The sequence below is a fragment of the Amphibalanus amphitrite genome, unplaced genomic scaffold, assembly GCF_019059575.1.
Source record: "Amphibalanus amphitrite isolate SeventyFive unplaced genomic scaffold, NRLGWU_Aamphi_draft 000097F_arrow, whole genome shotgun sequence".
Lineage (NCBI taxonomy): Eukaryota > Metazoa > Arthropoda > Thecostraca > Balanomorpha > Balanidae > Amphibalanus > Amphibalanus amphitrite.
In genome coordinates this window covers 204,314-223,137 of record NW_024881592.1, presented here as the reverse complement: position 1 = coordinate 223,137, position 18,824 = coordinate 204,314, and the positions used below count along the sequence as shown (strand labels likewise).

The following is an 18,824-nucleotide window of genomic DNA, read 5'->3' as shown; positions in this document are numbered from 1 at the left end:
AATCTCAGCTGGTTAAGAATTGTATTTATTTACAGTTCTATGTACTTTAGTATTTGGATTATTAGGATTATTATTAGGTCACCGTAATCTGTCGACATTTGCAAACAGGAAGAGCAGGGCAGTCTACGGACCCCAATCTGCGCCACTCGTGTAATTCACCAGGTGAAGGGGTCCGCTGCTGACTGAGTCGTCCACCGCCGGCGGCACCAGTCAGACCCAAGTGGGCGGGCGTCGGCCGCCGCTCGGCCAATCAGCGGCGAGGGGCGTGGTCAAGGGCCGCCAGCGCGGCTACCGCACTCTCCCGGGCTCCCACGGTGCGCCGCATTCAGTTGGTGGACCCGGCCGGGCTGTGACGCGAACTGACGAACTCCTGACCGGTGAGACAGCTCCCGAAGATGCAGCCGCTGCCGCCCGACATGCTGCCCCCGCTGCTGACGGCGCACCAGCCCTGGCTGCTCAGCTACCTCTCCAACAACGTGGTGAGGCCGCCGCCGCTCTCGGCGCGCCCCAGTCGGCCCCGCAAGCGCTACATCTGCCAGTACTGCCAGCGCGAGTTCAGCAAGAGCTACAACCTGCTGATCCACGAGCGGACCCACACGGACGAGCGGCCGTTCCCGTGTGACGTTTGCGGCAAGGCGTTCCGGCGGCAGGACCACCTGCGCGACCACAGCTACATCCACCTCAAGGAGAAGCCGTTCAAATGTGAGCGCTGCGGCAAGGGCTTCTGCCAGGCGCGGACGCGGGCCATGCACCGCGCCTCGTGCACCCGCACCTACGTGCCTTCGGTCGAAGAGCGACCGGCGCGCCTGGCGCCTCGTGACGAGCCAGCCCACTCGGCTGGGGAGACATCGGGCAGCGAGGCGCCCTCCAGTCCGGCGGGCGAGGCGACCTCTCCGCCGGCAAGCCCCGTCCAGGTAGCGCGCTCGCCGCTGGCCGCCGACCACTGGTGGACAGCGACCCGCGTCCACTCGTGGCCCGTCAGTCCGCCGTCCATCAGCCAGGACCAGCCGGAGGACCTGAGGGTGGGCTGTGCCGCCAGGATCGCCTCCTCTCGGGAGAACACCGCCGCCCGGCCGAGCCGCAAACGCACCGGGTTTCGGATCGTGGACATTCTGGCCATGTAGACGGCGGAGGCAGTGGTGCGGCAGTCGCAGCATCACAAACCGTGCAGCGGCTTCTGCCGGCCGGCTGGCGAATGAATGGCTGTGCGGGGCAAATCGCTTTCGGGGCTTATTTATTGCATATGTAATTTGGAATCAAGAATTTGTTGTCACTTGTGAGTGTCATTATGCTATCGAATGCATGCAATGGGTTGTATTTGTCCGCGGTAGATCGGTTGCAATAGTTAATCAACGGTTTGATTCTTGCTTTGGTAAGTAATATGATAATGCATAAAGCGGCGTTTCATACCGTGATCGCACGATTTAAGTGCCTGCATGTTAATCTGTGTGTTTTAAATTCGTCGGCCTGCTTATGTATGATTTTTGGATGACGGGATGACTTTTATCACCGTCGAACATGTTGTATGTTTTATGAATACAAATGCTGTTAAAATGGCTTTGAGTATGTGCAACATACGATTACACAGTCTGACAATCGCCGTGCAAAGCGCAGAAGACGAATTCAGCGCCATAAAACGACTAAACAACGTTGAATCTGCGGATAAAACTTTGTCTGCCAAACGATATGAAGGAGCAATTCGCCAATACCAACGAAATTCAATATGTTCTCCTTTGATAACAGGCGAAACAAGGTTTACGTTATTGTGCATATTTAAGCAAATTTATCCACTGACAAGATAATAAACACAGTCATTTCCGAGTCATTACAAGATTAACCTCAACAAACATCCGCTCCTGCATATGTCATACGAGAAGGCGATATCCAATGATCACATCCGGGCCCGCGCGGCGGTGGGAAGTCGTCATCTGGGGTCAAAAGAATACAAAACCACAGCCATCTGGACACGCGTCGGTCAGGCGGGGGACGGGCCGATGACAATCGTGGGGAGGGGAGGGGAGGGGAGTGGGATACCACCAGACGGAAGTGACGGGGAGTGCGGGGGTCCCCAGCCATCCCCCACCCCAATCGCCCCCTCCCGCACTTCGAGTGGGCCACCAGCCGCCTTCCGGGGGAGACGCCTGACCAGATATGGTCGATGGGGAAGGGCAGCGTTTATCATCACCCGTTGCGAAAATGACATGTGACTAAATACACCCCAGAAACAGAAGGGAAACGAGGCTGGGAAATAAAATGTAGAAATCATTTGTAATGGCGGGTAATCCGTTTCCAACACCAAGCTAACGGCAATACCTACACCGGACGGCTCGGCGACCCTGACCCGGTAAGAATACATCATCCACCCCCACATGAGTCACCACCAGTTATCGTCAGCTCCTCAGACTCGACGGTGTCCCAGTAACCCAGCCAAGATGCTACTCTCCTCACTGCGGCGGCCGCCAGTGCCTTGATGACGTCACTGGTACTCGGCGGCAGGTCTGGGCGGCAGCACTGTCCAAATTAGTGTGTCCTGCCAATTACAGGGCATAAATCAGGGAGTGTGGAGTCTTGTGGCTATTACAGGCCGTTACGCCGCCCACCCGGCCGCACAAACACGCGCTCAAGTGGATCGACGGCTGGCTGTCCTCGGGAACGTCTGGTACGCAGATCCGAACACGCACTCATCACAGCGGATGGTTATACTGGTTTCACAGGTTGACTGTTGTGTCATCCACATAGATCATAGCTCCTTTCTTTGGCTTGTCGTCAGATCCTTTTAAATTATAAACATATGCATTGTATTTATTGATATGTACTGTATTGGTAGATGTATTTTATCTATAATCATTAAGGATCTGACGACAAGCCACAGAAGGAAGTGTCTATGTGGATCACACAACAGGCAACCTGTCAACCCATAATACATACATGGATATTTCATGCCATTAGTGTCACAGCAATGAGTTGTGAACTGTAATCACATTGGATGGTTAAACGGAACGCCAACACGAGTTCTCCCAAACGCCAAATCACGGTTTCAGTCTCGGCAAAAATAATGATAGGATTCATTATTTAAAAAAGGTCTCTCGATACATATAATGTTCATTCAGACCTATGATTTCAAAAATAATCACGACAAATTGAAGGGGTTGGATCATGATCCCGTAGGATCAGATCCCAGACCCATTTTATGAGATCCATGCACAATACAAATGTTTGGTATAGGAAAGGTGAAAGAAGTTACGAACTCATTCGTTCAAGGCCTTTCAAACCATTCTAAAATAGTCACCAATGCCTGTGTGGTAACAAATGTCTCTAAATCGGCCTTGTTGACACAGTTCGAACGACGTAAAGGGCATGACCCCAGTCTTGTAACTCCTTGCACCTTCATTGGAATTCCGGTCCACAAAACAAGCGTGTTTGTCGCTCCTCCCGAGCGTAGTTCCAGGAATTCGGAGGAAGAAACTTTGCTCTCCCTCTTCAAACTTCTGCGCTTCAGAACACTTCCTGAGACCTGTGGTATAGGCCACTTCCAGCACTTCAAATATGTATCTTATCGATATGAGTAAGAACGACTGTCACGCACTTTTTCCGATACGATGTTCTTATCTTGAAGAAGAGCAGAAGTGAGACATCAAAGAAACAGCCGACGTTGGGCAAAATGGCAAAAGGCCAATAGCCATAATTTCATCATGTAACTATTCTTTTTTATGGACTGTGCAATTATAACCAATAACCCCTCATAAGTCATAACCCACTATATGACACATCTATAAGAGTCACACATTTGCATCATTCGTTGCAACACTTTTCACCTATCTAGCTGTTAATTCAAATTTTGGCAAGGCATGTGCATTTTTGAAATCCTGGGCCTGTTCGCGCCAAAACTTGACCCGTTCCTACAGTCGTAGTCGTCCGTCTGTAACGGCGGGAGATCGTGAGGACGTTACGATGGGTAAAGTCACCTGCCACCTGCTGGGGAGTATCAGTGGCGGCAGCCGCCCCCGCCCCCGCCGTCGCCGCCGCCGCCGCCGCCGCCCGGCCACATACCGGGCGGTCGGACGGCGGCGCGCGACGGGCGGCCGCACCGCCGCGCCGTCTTGGCGGCTGATTGTGAGGGCTCGTCACTACGGGGGGCAACATGGTAGCCGTTTTGACGGCGCGAAAAATACCCTGGCGGATCCTCGGAAGGCTGTTTGTTTTCAGCGTGGCGCGTTGGCGGCTGACATTATGGAAATGGTGCTGCTTCTGTGATTGGGAACCTGCTCCCAGTCGGCGGCACACGCGGGTCGAAAGGGTGCTCATGTTATTGCGGGTGGGAAGTGGGCAATAATAGGGTTCACATAATGGATTGACACGGTTTACGACGGGGTAAACGGGAGGGGAATGGATTGGAGACAATATTCACCTGATCGTCTGCTGGTTAGTGCGAACAAAACACCAAATGTGAATGTGTCATAACGAGTGCCTTTTCATGGGCTGATATTTATCCGCGAAGGGAGTACCTGCTCGCCCCTACGGAGCCACAAAGCATCATAAATTTATCTTTGGAAATGACGCAGCACGACAGAGCCAGATCGCTGGCCTTCTTGAAGTACACCCTTCAAGTCTCTGAGATTTATCGTCGCGACTTCTAAAGTAACATACTTTGAAATAAGTTCAAACTACTTTGGGCTTCTCGCGTTTCTCAACTTGATTCATCACCGAATAAAAAGCTCAAAGTGTTCGAAACGGCAGCTTATTTGTGATTACATAAATTTCTAAGTTCAGAATGCATTAGATGGGTTGTCGAACGATACACAGGGGATACCAGTCAGTGATACTGTCGGCGGCCGGTTAAAAAAAGCGGCTAATATTTTGTCAGTGTTAAAAACAAATGTTTCTTTTTCAGTTGTTTTGCGCCGGATCTGATTTAAAATTGCATTCAAAATACACACGAGACAAACGGCTATATTCCCCCACGATTATTTCTCGCGCAGACATAAACTGCCCCCACGGTGGCACGCCTGCACTCAGAGGCGAACGGCTCACTGTGGGGAGTTGCAGACGTCAGCCGGCTTCTTTATCTGGCCGTAACTAGCCGTCGCCGGCGGCCGCGTATTGACCTACCTTTTACTGCCCACCGCCTCAGCCCCCGCTGGCGGCCGCCCCGCCCCCAGAAAATTGGCCCCTGCGAGCCGACTTCCCACGCGTGCGGCATGCGGGGCTGGCACTCGTAGTGGTCGGAGCGGCTGCGGGGCACGATCGGCCGTCCAGCCGATCTGAGAAGGGCCACCGCTGGGGGAGAAGCGCCGCTGCGAGTGCACGCTCGCCGAGGGAGCAGAGCAGACCGCCGCCGAGCCCGCGGCAGCCCGTAACGGCGCGCCAGCAATGACGGCAATGTCCTTCCAGCCAGGGCGTCTGCCGCGGTATAGAGCCGGCCGAATGCCGACATGAAGCGGCGTCACGAAGCCCCCTAATACCGCGCTGGGCGGCGCAGCCGTGGGCGGCAGGGGCGGCGGGCGGCACGGCCGAGGGCGGCTGGGGCGGCGGGTGGCACGGCCGTGGGTGACTGGGGTGACTGGGGCGGCGGGCGGCACGGCCGGCAGCGCGAGGAGCTCGGACTCCCGTTACGGCTGCAACTGGACGGAGGGCTAGCCGTCACGACTGGCCCCAGGTCGGCCGTACTACGCGGGATGGACGGGTGTTGTGGCCGCCGCTGACCTGACCCGACTGGCGGTCACACCGGGCCGCCACTGAGCGCTGCCTGCTAACTAAACCACGGTGAGTCAATAGATTTGAGTACAAATGATGACATCATTGCCTGCTGCCTAGGCTGGTGATCGTTTTTGAACCCACTTCCTTCTTCATGCGGGGGCATGTAAGTACCGTGAGCAAATGCTAAGGTTTGTGTAGATCCGTCCGATGCGAAGTAGATGACGGCTTTTTTATTATGTAGGTATCTGAAAGTTGTGAGCCTATGTTTTTAAACGAGTGCTGGGGTTACGCTACATCCACAAACACTGCGGACATCTCATTTTCAGCGGACACATTCATCTGTGGAATGTTGAGCGCTCCGCCTCTGCTCTGTGGCAATCCAGGACAGCCCACTGTAGCCACCAGGCCCCCTTAACTCACTCGGATCCAGACGCGCTGACTCGGGCCATTTCCCGCCGAGTGTCACGTGCTCGGCCAGAGTCCGGTCGGAGGCACAACACACTGCGTCACGTGGTAGGACTGAGATGTAAACAGAGCACCCCGGCGGAACACCAGAAGGAGGGCCAGCTGCTGCTCAGGAGATGGACGGCCGTTACTGACCCCTGACGACCGTAACTGACCCCTGACGACCGCAGATGACCGCAACCGACCGCAACTGATTATAGGTTGACGGTAACTGACCGCAACCGACTGCAACTGACCGCAGACGACCGCAACCGACGGCAGCTGACTGCAGATTGATTACAACTGACCGCAACCGACAGCAAGCGACCACAGGAGACCACAACCGACTGCAACCCACCACAGACGAACGCAATCGACCGCAACTGACCGCAACCGACCACTGGGGACCGTAATCAACCCGCTGATGACCGCAGCCGACTCCTGACGATCACACCGGACCCCAGCTGACCCTGGAAGACCACGCTGACCGCAGATGACCACAGACGACCGCAACCGGCCGTAAAAGATCGCGACCGACCGCTGACGACAACAAAAGACCGCTAATTGAACAGAGACGACTGGACCCCAGCTGTCACCGGTCGCAACTGTCCGTAACCGACCTCAACCTACCGCGACCGACCGTACCCGATCGCAGCTGACCATAGCTGTCTACAACTGTCTGAAGCTGTCTGGAACTGTCTGCAATTGTCTGAAGCTGTCTAAAACTGTCTGGAGCTGTCTGGAGCTGTCTGTTGGGGACAGCAGCTTACTGCGTCTGACCGCAGCCGACTGCAGAAAGCCAGGCGACAAAAGAAAGCCGTAGACGGCAGCAGTCAACACCTAACCGCAAGTGACTGCAGACTGCCACAGACGGCCATAATTGATCGAAGAAGAACGACATAACAAACTGCAGCACTGCAGACTACGGACGGCTGCAGTCGGTTGATGTCGGTGGCAACAGACGGCCCAAACGACCAGAAACGGATACTGATAATAGCTAGTGACTAAAGACGACTGAAAACGATCGCTGAGCGGTAGCAAACGACCGGACGACGAGACGACCTCAGTTAATCAACGGTAGGATAAGCCAACAACACCTGATCGCAGAGAGCCGCAGAAAGCCGAATGTAGCGGCCACCGACAAATATAGACGCCACTGAAAGACGTCTGGGCAGGAACGACTGAACCAGTGAACCGAAACTGTGTGACACAACTGGTGGTGCTTGGTTTCACTAATGCTTAATCTACCAATTTGGTCAGGAGAGCCGAATCTGCCCTCAACAGGCCCCCATGTGCCAGTGCCTGGTGAGTGGTGGGCCCGGCTCCTCGGCACCCGTCGAGGGTCATGGACGGCCAGGAAAGGGTCCAAACAATCCGCTGGCACGGACAGACCAGACGGACATACCTCATTAGTATGTGCATGCTTTCTTATTTATGCACATCGTTGGATAATGAGCATACCTGCATGGTTGTAATAACAAACTAGTCAGGCGAAATTGGTTTCAACAGTATGTCTATTAGCTCTGTTAGACCGGATATTGGCGAATGAACTATTCGTTTTTCATAAACCACTGTAGCACGTTTGTTATTTCCAATTACACCATTTGATTTCCCATCTAGGATATATCATCTCCATCCACCCACACGCATATAAAACCGAATCAGTCCGCCTCCTCTCATTTCAGCTCCCCTTCCCACCGTTCCCACTGTCCCACCTCTGTGGCAGAACACCCTCTCACCCGTCCCCCGGCCGTGGCCGATCTTTGAGCGGCGGCGCCGGGGGCCGCTCAGGTGATAACAGGCCGCACAGATGCCTCTCACGCTACCGCCCAGCGTGCTATGCAAGGAATGCTGCACCCCAGGGGTCGGCTCCGCCCCCGGCACTGCTGGGGCGCCGCCCACCCTTAGCAGGCAGCATGCAACGCCGCCGGCAACGGGCTCGACACCGGCGTCGCACGCACCCGCCCGCCGCCCGCGCCAGGGCGGCTCAGCCGGGGAGGTGCGCTATGCGGTGTTAACCACCCATTGCCTAGGGGCGCTCATAGCGGTTGCTATGGTTACGGTGCAGCACTGCTGCTGTGTTTGGGCAGCGTTACCACTTGTGATGCATGAAATAACGTGCTACAGAACACGGCACATAAATTCCAGAGTGCGGTTCTTGGTTGTGGGGTTCCCGCTCTCTGTGAATACGATGAGTGCACCCATTTCGTGTGAAGTTGCCTATACATTCTTTCTATCAGCGATGTACTGAAATAAAATGACATATTACACCAGTATAACGCCTTTTGGGGCGACTAACGGAGCGAGCGAAAGGGTGGGCCTTGCACGTGCGAAATTGCGAGGGGGTACTTCCAACTGACTTGTGCACGACACCCTACTAACCGGTCTCTACCGGCGTGCCAAATTTGGGCACAATCGGCCCAGCCGTTCTCGAGATCTGGAAGCGGCACCCTGCACGTGCGCACGTGCAAAATGGGTCCCAACTGACTTGTGCACGGCACCCTACTAACCGGTCCCTAACTGTGTACCAAATTTGAGCGCAATCGGTCGAGCCGTTCTCGAGATCTGGAAACGACCCCTGAACGTGCGCACGTGCAGCAGCACCCCAACTCTGGCACATGGATATGCAGTGCCTAGTGGGTGCCTACCTACATGCCAACTTTCAGCGCAATCGGCCCAGTAGTTACCGAGATATTGCAACAATTACAAAACGGACACCTCTTCGTTTTGCACGTGGCACGTGCATAAGGGGTCACCCACATGCATCAGGAGTAGGCCAATACTTGGTAGAAGGAATGAAGCTACCCTACAAAAATTACCGCGTGTTAATCGGTCAAGTGGTTGCTGAGATATAAGCGTCGCAGAATCGTGACCACGGCCGGCCGGCCGCTCATACTCAGAAATTTCCGTTAATCTAAGGAAAGACTACGCTCGCTTCGCTCGCTCCGTAACAAACTATGCCTAAATAGCTATGCCAACCTTCATTGCCAAATGATTGTGTGAGTATTTGCTAGTAAGAACGATTTATAGGCATAACAGATGACCTGGGTACAACAGCGGCTAACTCTCGCCCGTATTGGCCTTCTAATTAAAGCGACTAGTCGTTTTGACTTTGGTCCTTGATCGAGCTATAGCTTCGCGGAAAAAAACGAGCGTGTTGCCCATGACGCGAAGAAGTCGATGATACCCAGCTTTAGGGTCTTGGTCATTGGTTGACCCTCCAGCAGGTCAGGACAATGAAATCGGAAAAGTCGAGGAAATCAGGATCCACTAGAATTTCTTAAAAATAAAGTGAAAAAAAGTAAAAAACAAAAAAGTTTTCGGGCTCCTCATCTTGGATTTCATGTAAGATTTCAACAAAGATGATGCATTCATGCATTCGATAGGTCAGGTCAGGCCAGGTCAATCGGTGGGAATCCTGCCGACTTTCCATCGTACCCCTATACGACGAACATGCTGCCTGCTGGCACTTCTGGTTCAGAAACGTATGGATTTTGTGCGCTGACATTTGTCGAAACGTTATTCTGCGGCCGGGTATGGTTTCAAAACAGTTCACAGCTTGAAAGTCATTTACCCGCGACTTGCTGGGAAGGAGGGCGTCTAGCGCACCTCCCCCTATCGCCCCGACGCCCCTAAGGGCTAATCGCCTCTCTGGAACAGCCATGTTATCATGTGCATTCTGCTGACACTATCAAAGATTTAAATCGCACGCAAACAGAAATAATGTGCAAACGATGTTCATCAGCTCTTTTGAAGCTTTTGCTCACTGAAACTTGACTAAGCTTGATTGAGGAGAGCCCGGACCTTCACCACCTGGGCTCAAGATTTCCCATAGTAAATAGACAAGCACTTGTATAAGATTGATAGCAGCGGTATTGTATGCACTTTCCCAACCAACAGCTAACAAGTCATTTACCTAGTCGGTCGGTACCTAGGAAACTTGCTTAAGAATACACTAGAGGTGGCAAAAGATGAAAATTTTGGGAACCAGACTCGAACCAGACCCGGCTTGACATTTCTGGAACCAGTCGGACCCGGTCTTAGTTGGAATCGGAACCAGTTGGACCCGGTCCCCAAAAGTCAATTAATACAAACTTCTTGTAATCATTAGTTGCATCATGTATAACAGCCTATTTCCCACTGGGAATACTCATGAGCTACTGTGTGCAAAGAAACATTCACTTCATTCACTTCATATTTTGCAATAATGTGTAGTGTGCAAGATGTATAGTTTATGGTAGGACCCGGTTGGACCCGTCAGAAAATTTCCAGGAACCGGTCTGGACCCATATGGGTCCAGACTGGTTCTTTGGACCGGGTCCTCGGGTCCACATTTTGCCACCTCTAGAATACACCCACACGAGTTGTGAGCATTTAATTGCTCGCGAGATAAATGTCTCGAGTAGTTTGCATGTCAAACAGGAAATCCCTGAACCCCCAACTCTGTATTTACATGCAGTTAAATGTTCTTGCGTACATAGCTCTGTTAGCATTCGCATTATTGGTTCCGGTCCATCGCTTTGACCTGTGACCTATCTCGAGACCATGTTTGGCCGGAATCGCGATTTGGCGTATGCCGGCTCGTATTAGCCGTGAGTTTTGCAGTCTTTTCATGGTTTCAAGCGTTCAAACATGTGAAATGATGTTGGTCCCATACATAAGGGCGAGTGTCAAGGTCACCTGAAGGTCAGGTCAGGTTATTGACCTTTGATGACCCGGTTCACTTTTTCGAGTTTTGCATGTTTCTAGGCCAGTTTTTTTTTAGCTGAATTCGAATTTAGCAGCCATATGAACATTTACGAAGTGGTTTTGGTACCTTCGTAGCATGTTACGAAGCTGTCAGAGGCGATTGACACCTACTACGAATACCCAGCAGGACCCCTACTGGTTGACCTGACCTGACCTGACCTGACTCGACCTGGCCTAAATGCATGAAGACATCATAACGGTGATCAAAACTAACATGATATTCGTGATTAGCACCCTGAAAACCCCTTACAGCCAAACTTTACGACGTTCTAACAGGTTCCGATTTTCCCGACGTTTGGGTCATTGACCTAACCTGGAAGGTTAACCAATGACCTAGGACCTTTGGTTTTTGGTATCTTCGGCTTTCTCTCATCACGGACAACACACTCGTTTTTTCCGCGAAGCTCTAGCTCGATCAGGGGCGAAACGGCAAGGGGGGTCCGACGGACCCCCCCCTTATACGTTCGAGGCTTAAAAAAAAACACACACACCAATACGGGCGAGGGTTAACAATGTACAGGTTTTGGTGACCTGGTGACGTGAGTTGACGGTACTTGGCCTTAAAAATCCCATTCCAGACCATGTGTCAAATGCATGCCCAAAGATTGTCTGGAATTTCGTGGTGCTATACATTCCACGGTGCTCAGACTTGTCTGTTTTGTTTTGTTGGGCTAGGCTCTGGCGAGCTAATGAAACAAGTTCAGAACCGCAAAGATGATAGGAATTACGGGGAACATTGGTCTGGCCGGGCAGCATAGTGACCAGCCGGGGCTGAGCCCACGTGGACAGGCTACTCGCATATGTAGACAGTTCCCTCACGTGGACAGGCTACTCGCATATGTAGACAGCTCCCTCACGTGGACAGGCTACTCGCATATGTAGACAGCTCCCTCACGTGGACAGGCTACTCACATTTATGTAGACAGCTCCTTCACGTGGACAGGCCACTCACATATGTATACAGCTCCCTCACGTAGACAGGCCACTCACATATGTAGACAGCTCCCTCACGTGGACAGGCCACTCACATATGTAGACAGCTCCCTCACGTGGACAGGCCACTCACATATGTAGACAGCTCCCTCACGTGGACAGGCCACACACATATGTAGACAGCTCCCTCACGTGGACAGGCCACTCACATACATGTAGACAGCTCCCTCAGGTGGACAGGCTACTCACATACAAGTAGACAGCTCCCTCACGTGGACAGGCTACTCGCATATGTAGACAGCTCCCTCACGTGGACGGGCTAGTCACATATGTAGACAGCTCCCTCACGTGGACGGGCTAGTCACATATGTAGACAGCTCCCTCACGTGGACAGGCCACTCACATATGTAGACAGCTCCCTCACGTAGACAGGCTACCCAGCCACCTGACGCGCGGCGCGGGCGAGAGTGATTTTCAGAATTTCAGAGAGAGAGAGAGAGAGAGAGAGAGAGAGAGAGAGAGAGAGAGAGAGAGAGAGAGAGAGAGAGAGAGAGAGAGAGAGAGGGAGAGGGAGAGAGAGAGAGAAAGGGGGGAGAGAGAGAGATTTACAGAGTTTCGCTAAGAAACCTCACGTCAACACAATTCAATATTTTTACTGGCATTGACTCATTGATTTGAGCCCGATGCGCCACAGTGCCAGAGCACAATGTCAAACGTTCGTCGCCATCGAGCTTATGTGGTAGCAAACCAGACAAAAATAGCTGGATGGCTCTCAGATGCGTGTTTGCTTCGTGACGTACTGCCGTCATCTTGACTTATCGTGTTTCAGACACACCTATTCCGTCCATCGTGGTAAGTACAATAAGCCACCGATGGCGCAGGCATGTTTCACCAGCGTTCGAGTACGTCGCCTAAACATACTCTGTCTGTGGTGGGTGTCTTATCCCGCACTGCCAACAAAAGCCATTTCAGAATTATCCGCTATCGCTTCACATCAAACGGGGCCGAGAGTGGCACTCAGTGAGGCCGGCCACTGAACAGAACGCTCGGTCATGTCTTGGCTAGCTTTACATACGTCGCAGCTGAAGCCCACGCCGCATTTAGAGCACCCGCCCCCGCCGACGGCCCACCAGCACCACAAGCAGTACCAAGAAGAGGCCCGCGCTGGGCCGTCTGTTTTGGAGAGGGCTTGGTGAGTCGAGCCGTCTGTAGATACCGACAAACAGTGCGGCGGGTGGGAGCTCCAGGAACACCGCTCGATGTCAGATTTCACCGACACGTCACGGCCCTCCCCTGATGGCGTCAGAGGCCACTCGACAGGAGCACGCACGCGGAGGCCTGTGTGCGTTATCGGCCACGCCGAGCTGTGTAGTAGGTCTGGGAGTGGTAGTTGGTCTCGGAGCGGACGTCAGTCGGTAGCGACTGACGCCTACCACCGATAAGGCGAGCGCTGTCCATGCGTCATTGGATCAACCCACTCTGTCGGTCATGGCGTCAGCTAGGGCATCTAGAGGTGACTTTTAAATGTAAACAGTTCAATATTTGATACAGATAGGTCATGCTACATCATAAAATCCCCATTGTTTGACGTCATCATAAATGTCAAGAAAAGTTAACCGAAAATTATCACGAACAAACACGCCCAACAATGTTGAACTAACCCCTCCTTCGAGTGATTGCTTTCGGTGTTTGAGATGTATTCGGGAATCACGTCAATCGGATTTCCCCATTATGATGAAAAGTCAGCACATTTAGACTTTAGCTGCACAAGCTCCAAGGTGAAACTCGGCAAACGTCATCAGCGTATTTTCATTCAATGGTTTGACATGCTGGGCTTTGTCTCTGTGAAGACATGTCGCTTAGCCATGTAATCCTGTCATTGCGCAGCTGTGCCGCGCAATCACCGGCTGTTAAAAAGCTTTATCCTCACTCTTCCCTGACTCTGACTGCCGGCGGCGAGCCAATGACCGGTGCCGTACCGCTGCCGGCAGCTCGGGGGCAGCCATCATCAGTCGGTGTGCTTTCACCGGTCCGGCGCACACTGGTCGGAAACGCCCTCACGAGAGGCCAAGGGCGATTCCGGAGTTTCGGATTATTTTTTATATAGATCGATTTGAAATTGATCAAATTATTATACTTAGGCCAAAAAAACTAATCCGGGTGACCAAAAATAGCTGTAATCAGCCCCCGAAGATGGGGTATCCCAGAACTCGGAAACTGACGCGGAGCAAGAGGTTTCTTGAGCCGGATATTCAGAGTCTTATTGCTGATAGACACCAAATTGAAATCCCACATATTATGCATCAAAATGTTCGTTATGAAGTTGCCGACTGGTCAGTGCAAAATTTTTGGTATACTTTTTCCCTAACTAAGATGTACTATAGCTTTTTTATGAAGGCTCTCCTACAGTGATTCTGGAATATAACTGCAAAGTTTAGGTAAGGAAACAACAGGTAGTCCCATCTAGTTCCACTCTGATTTTTTTGTGAGATGAAGTAGGATTTAAATTTACACCAGGGCAACATAAAAGCTAACTGCGCATATTTGCGCAAAATTTGCAGGAGCCGCTCTTCCTACCCAACTACCGCCCGCCCCGCCCCAGTTTCGGCTCGGCCGCCACGCCCGGCTTACGCTGACCTGTGTGGCCTGCACGCATCCATGCGTAGTTGACTGGTCATTAAAAACAGATGCGCTTGAGTTTATGAATTTTGTGAAAAGCGCGTTTTATGTATGCATTTATGTATGCATTGACATCAAAAGCCTTCCACATATTGCGTGGCGATTACGGCTTGCATTTAGAGAGCCTTGCTATTGACAGCCATCACTCGGCTGAAGAAAGTGGAAATTGAAACCTTCGTGAACATAAGACGCTGCAAATATAGGACACCTGTCACTGACGTCGGGTTACCTTGGGCCGTCTTTTTACATTAGATCACAATTCCGGTATTTAGCCCTGGCCGGACCGATTGGTTTTCTACATTGACCGGGGAGGGTTGGTACAACTCCCTCGCCGTTTCGCCTCTAATTGAGCTAGAGCCTCGCGGAAAAAAAAACAAGCTTGTGTGCCGTTATAAGACGCAAAAATTAGGTAGTACCCGATTTTAAGGTCTTAGGTCAGCCAGTGACCTCTTAGGTCAGGTAAGTGCCACAAGGCACGGGCTCGGTTTTAGGCTAATTACTTTGCCAAAAATGGTCGCACTGCCGCGATTTGGGCATAATCGTGTTTGTCTAGCTCAGGCGCGTTGAATGCTATACTTGGTGTTCGGGTGAAGTCAACTTAACCCTCGCCGGCACAGGCCATTTTGCGTCCTTCGACGGCACAAGGGGGGGGGGGTTGGTACGACCCCCCTCGCGTTTGTCCCCTAATCGAGCTAGAGCCTCGCGGAAAAAAATGAGCGTGCTGCCCGTCACGAGAGGAAGCCGATGACACCCAATTTTAAGGTCCTAGGTCATCGGGTGACCTTCCAGGTCAGGTCAATGACCCGAAAACCGGGGAAATCGGGACCTGTTAGAAAGTCGTAAATTGTGGCTGCTATGTGGTTTTCCGGGGTGCTGATCACGATTATCGTATTAGTTTTGATCAGAGATGATGTCTTTAAGCATTTAGACCAGGTCGGGTCAGGTCAGGTCAGGTCAACCGGTAGGGGTTGTGACGGGTATTCGTAATACGTGTCAACCGCCTCTGCAGACAGCTTCGTAACATGTTACGAAAGCGCCAAAACTACTTCGTAAATGTTCAAATGGTTGCTAAATTAGAATTCAGCTCCAAAAACTAGCCTAGAAACATGTGAAACTCGAAAAAGTGAATCGAGGTCACCCGAGGTCACCAAAGGTCAATGACCTGACCTGACCTTCAGGTGACCTTGACACCCATCCTAATGTATGGGAGCAACATCAAATCACATGTTTGAACGTTTGAAACCACAAAAAGCTTGCAAACGCGCGGCTAATGCGATCCGACATACGCTGAATCGCGATTTCGGCCAAACATGGTCACGGAAAAGAGGTCACAGGTCAAAGGCCATTGGGGTCAGGGTCATGACATTTTCAGGGTGGGTGTAAAATTGATCAATGCGAGGGTACTGAAAGTTTCGTCGCGATCGGCCGCTTTTTACGCGAGTTATTCGCGAAAAACCTTAGGGGGGTTGCATCAACCCTCCTGTGCCGGCGAAGGTTAAGGTGTTATTAACCTCGGGTCAAGGTCAGGTCGGAGCCCCTCAGGTCACGAAAATGGTTGAAGGAGGTCATATCGCATATCATTCGATTCGGCAGGTCTTCCTGAGTCCAATGGTGGCTTTCCCGACTCCCTAGCTCCATCTGATCAGGAGTTATTGACGAAAAACTTACATGGCCTTAGTGACGTCATAAATGACGTCACGCAAAGTCAACAATGCTAAAGTCAAGCACTGGACCTTGCAAGGAGTGCATGAAACCATTCCCGGTGCCCGAATAGCAGCTCCCAATTTCCCTTGTTGACTTAAAGTGGTGCTAGATCCAGTATTATACTCAGTTATGACGTCATAACTTAACAGATTCACGTCATATATTTAGTGCTTGACATCCAAATGATAGCTTACATATGACAGAGAAAGTATGCAAAGTTTCATGAAGTTTGCTTCACTATTTGTGGAATAACAAGCAAAAAACTTTTGCAGAAAGGCCGCTGGCCTCTCGCTGGAGCGTTTCCGACCAGTGTGCGGCGGCGGCCGGGCGGCGGGCATGGCGCTCTACCAAACCAAAACAGAGCACGGCCCGCCGGCCTGGCGGCCAATCAGCTGTGGGGGGGCGGGGCGGCCCGGCTGGACGGCAGCCGCCGCCGCTCCGTCTCGCGCACAGACGCACCACCCGGCCCGCAGAGATGTGGCAGCCGACGCCGCCCGGCGCCGAGACGACATCGCACCTGCTGACGCCGCCGGCCACACCGACGTCATCGGCGTCATCGGCGGCGTCGCGGCTGAGCCCGGAGCTGGCGGCGGCGCGCGGTGACGGCGGACGGGCCGGGGACCCGGAGATAGCCGGCACGTGGGTGACGGGGAGCGGAGAGGGCACGGGGTCCCCTCGGCTCCCGGCGGCGAGCTCGGAACATGCCCAGCTGACCGCCACCGCAGCTGCTGCAGCCAGCGCCGCAGCCGCCGGGATGGCCGTCAGCCGGCTGCAGCTGCTGAGCCCGCTGCTGCAGGCTGCACAGCTGCAGCGCGGCCTGCTGCACGGCTGGCCGTACTGCCAGCTGCCGCTGCAGCTGCTGCAGCCGGCGCTGCCGCAGCCCTGGCGCACCGGCCGGCCGGCGCGCTCCCGCAAGCGCTACATCTGCCAGTACTGCCAGCGCGAGTTCAGCAAGAGCTACAACCTGCTGATCCACGAGCGGACGCACACGGACGAGCGGCCGTTCCCGTGTGACGTCTGCGGCAAGGCGTTCCGCCGGCAGGACCACCTCAGAGACCACAGGTGGGTTCTAGTAAAACTTTCAGGGCGGCAAGAACTTTTCGAAGCGCATGGAATCTCCAAAATACAAAATAGTTTCTTGGAGTGATACTTGACAGGTGTAATGATGAGGTAGAAAAGTAAAAATAAGGTCATAATTGAGGCAGGCTAGGAAATAGTTAGAAATAGGTAGGTATGCTATGCGGTGGCTATTTACTATTTAGAAACTGGTCTTCTTACCATTCGATATGTTAGGGAAATCCAACTACGGAGGCAAAAAGACGCTTAGCATGTTTTGTTTTCTTTTAATTTTAAATAAAAGGCATCCGCATCAATGAAGGAAAATATGACGGAAGCGGATAGTGCACCACTCAAATAACAGGTCTGTTTCCATCCCTCTTCTAGGTACACCCACAGCAAGAAGAAGCCATTCCAGTGTGAGGTATGCGGCAAAGGCTTCTGTCAGGCGCGCACCCTGGCCACCCACCGCGCTCAGCACGCTCCGCGCAGCCCCTCGCCGACGACCCTGCGGCTCGCGGAGCTTCAGCTGGGGCCACGGGCAGGTGGTGACTCGTCCTCAGTACGACCTCCGTGGCTGAGAGAGGTCTCAAGACCTCAGTCTTCTGCCGCAGAATCACCGCCGCCGCCACAGCGCGCTTCTTCAGAGATTCGACGAGAATCAGGTGACTTACTGAAGAATGGCTCGTGTGAGATAATTCCACGCACGAGTGCATTTGAAAACTGTGAAGGTTCTCTGTTTCTTCGTCACGGTTTGTTGTCAGAGGAGAGATCTAAAGAGGCGGTAATGTCACGTGATCCTGCTGCAAGGCTAGGTCAGCTGAGGCTCAGCCAATCTGACGACAGTGAAGCTTTAAATCTGTCTGTAAGAAAGACTACCGGGTTTACCATTGATGAGATCATGAAGCCTTGTGAATAGTAACGGCGTTATGAGCAATACTCCTCATTAGTCAAACGTGTTAATAAGTGTTGTTACGTCGTGCAATCATTGCCATGTGTTCTGCACACTCAGCATTGTTATGGTCATGTATCATGTTTTACTCATGTTCGAAGTGTGGGCTCTAGTGTGCAGCGTATCTGTAATAAACAACCACACAGCCTGATTGTATTGTGATTCCATAGCCGAGCCGAAGTGTGATGTTCAAATATTGCCAGGATGCACAGAAAAACTTCACTGTACCTATCGACTTTCTACACGAGCAACAGCTGAGGGGTTAGGTGTACTACCTCCCACGCCACCCTCTTCGTTTCGCCTCTGTAATTGAGCAAGCGCATCGCGAACAAATCGAGCATGAGCGCCGTTACCAGACGCAGAGATTTGTGTCCAAGTTGAATGTCTCGGTTAGCCGGGTGGTCTCTGAGGTCAGGTCAAAGACCCCAAATCCAATTATAAGCCAATAATGTTGCTCAACATAGTAGCAGTGCAACGAATTTAGCAGCGTTCATCAGTCTTTCGCTCTCAGTCGCATACAGAGCTATACTTTATTGTTTGCGAAAGGTTAATCAAAGACAAAGACAGTTAGCTGGGGAAGATTTTTCTGCACACCATTCGATTTGGCAGT

General features: G+C 52.3%; 1 protein-coding gene across 2 annotated transcripts; it reads left to right on the top strand.

The window, feature by feature from the left end:
* The first annotated feature begins 334 nt into the window (after positions 1-334).
* LOC122380375 (protein odd-skipped-related 2-B-like) lies at positions 335-18,365 on the top strand. 2 transcript variants are annotated; one of them, XM_043363470.1, is made up of 3 exons: positions 335-530; positions 17,129-17,268; positions 17,650-18,353. In XM_043363470.1, exons 1-3 carry the CDS (start codon positions 396-398, stop codon positions 18,179-18,181), a joined length of 807 nt encoding a protein of 268 aa, XP_043219405.1. In that variant the 5' UTR covers positions 335-395; the 3' UTR covers positions 18,182-18,353. The 2 variants fall into 2 exon arrangements, with proteins under 2 accessions (XP_043219405.1, XP_043219404.1); XM_043363469.1 differs by lacking the exon at positions 335-530 and having other exon boundaries at positions 16,582-17,268; positions 17,650-18,365.
* Positions 18,366-18,824: the final 459 nt, after the last annotated feature.

What these genes read in the sequence shown, in the direction of transcription:
- LOC122380375 (XM_043363469.1), top strand. Translation starts at nt 16,682, where the DNA reads ATGTGGCAGCCGACGCCGCCCGGCGCCGAGACGACATCGCACCTGCTG. An exon ending in GACCACCTCAGAGACCACAG is followed by an intron (nt 17,269 to 17,649) that starts GTGGGTTCTAGT and finishes TCCCTCTTCTAG; the next exon opens with GTACACCCACAGCAAGAAGA.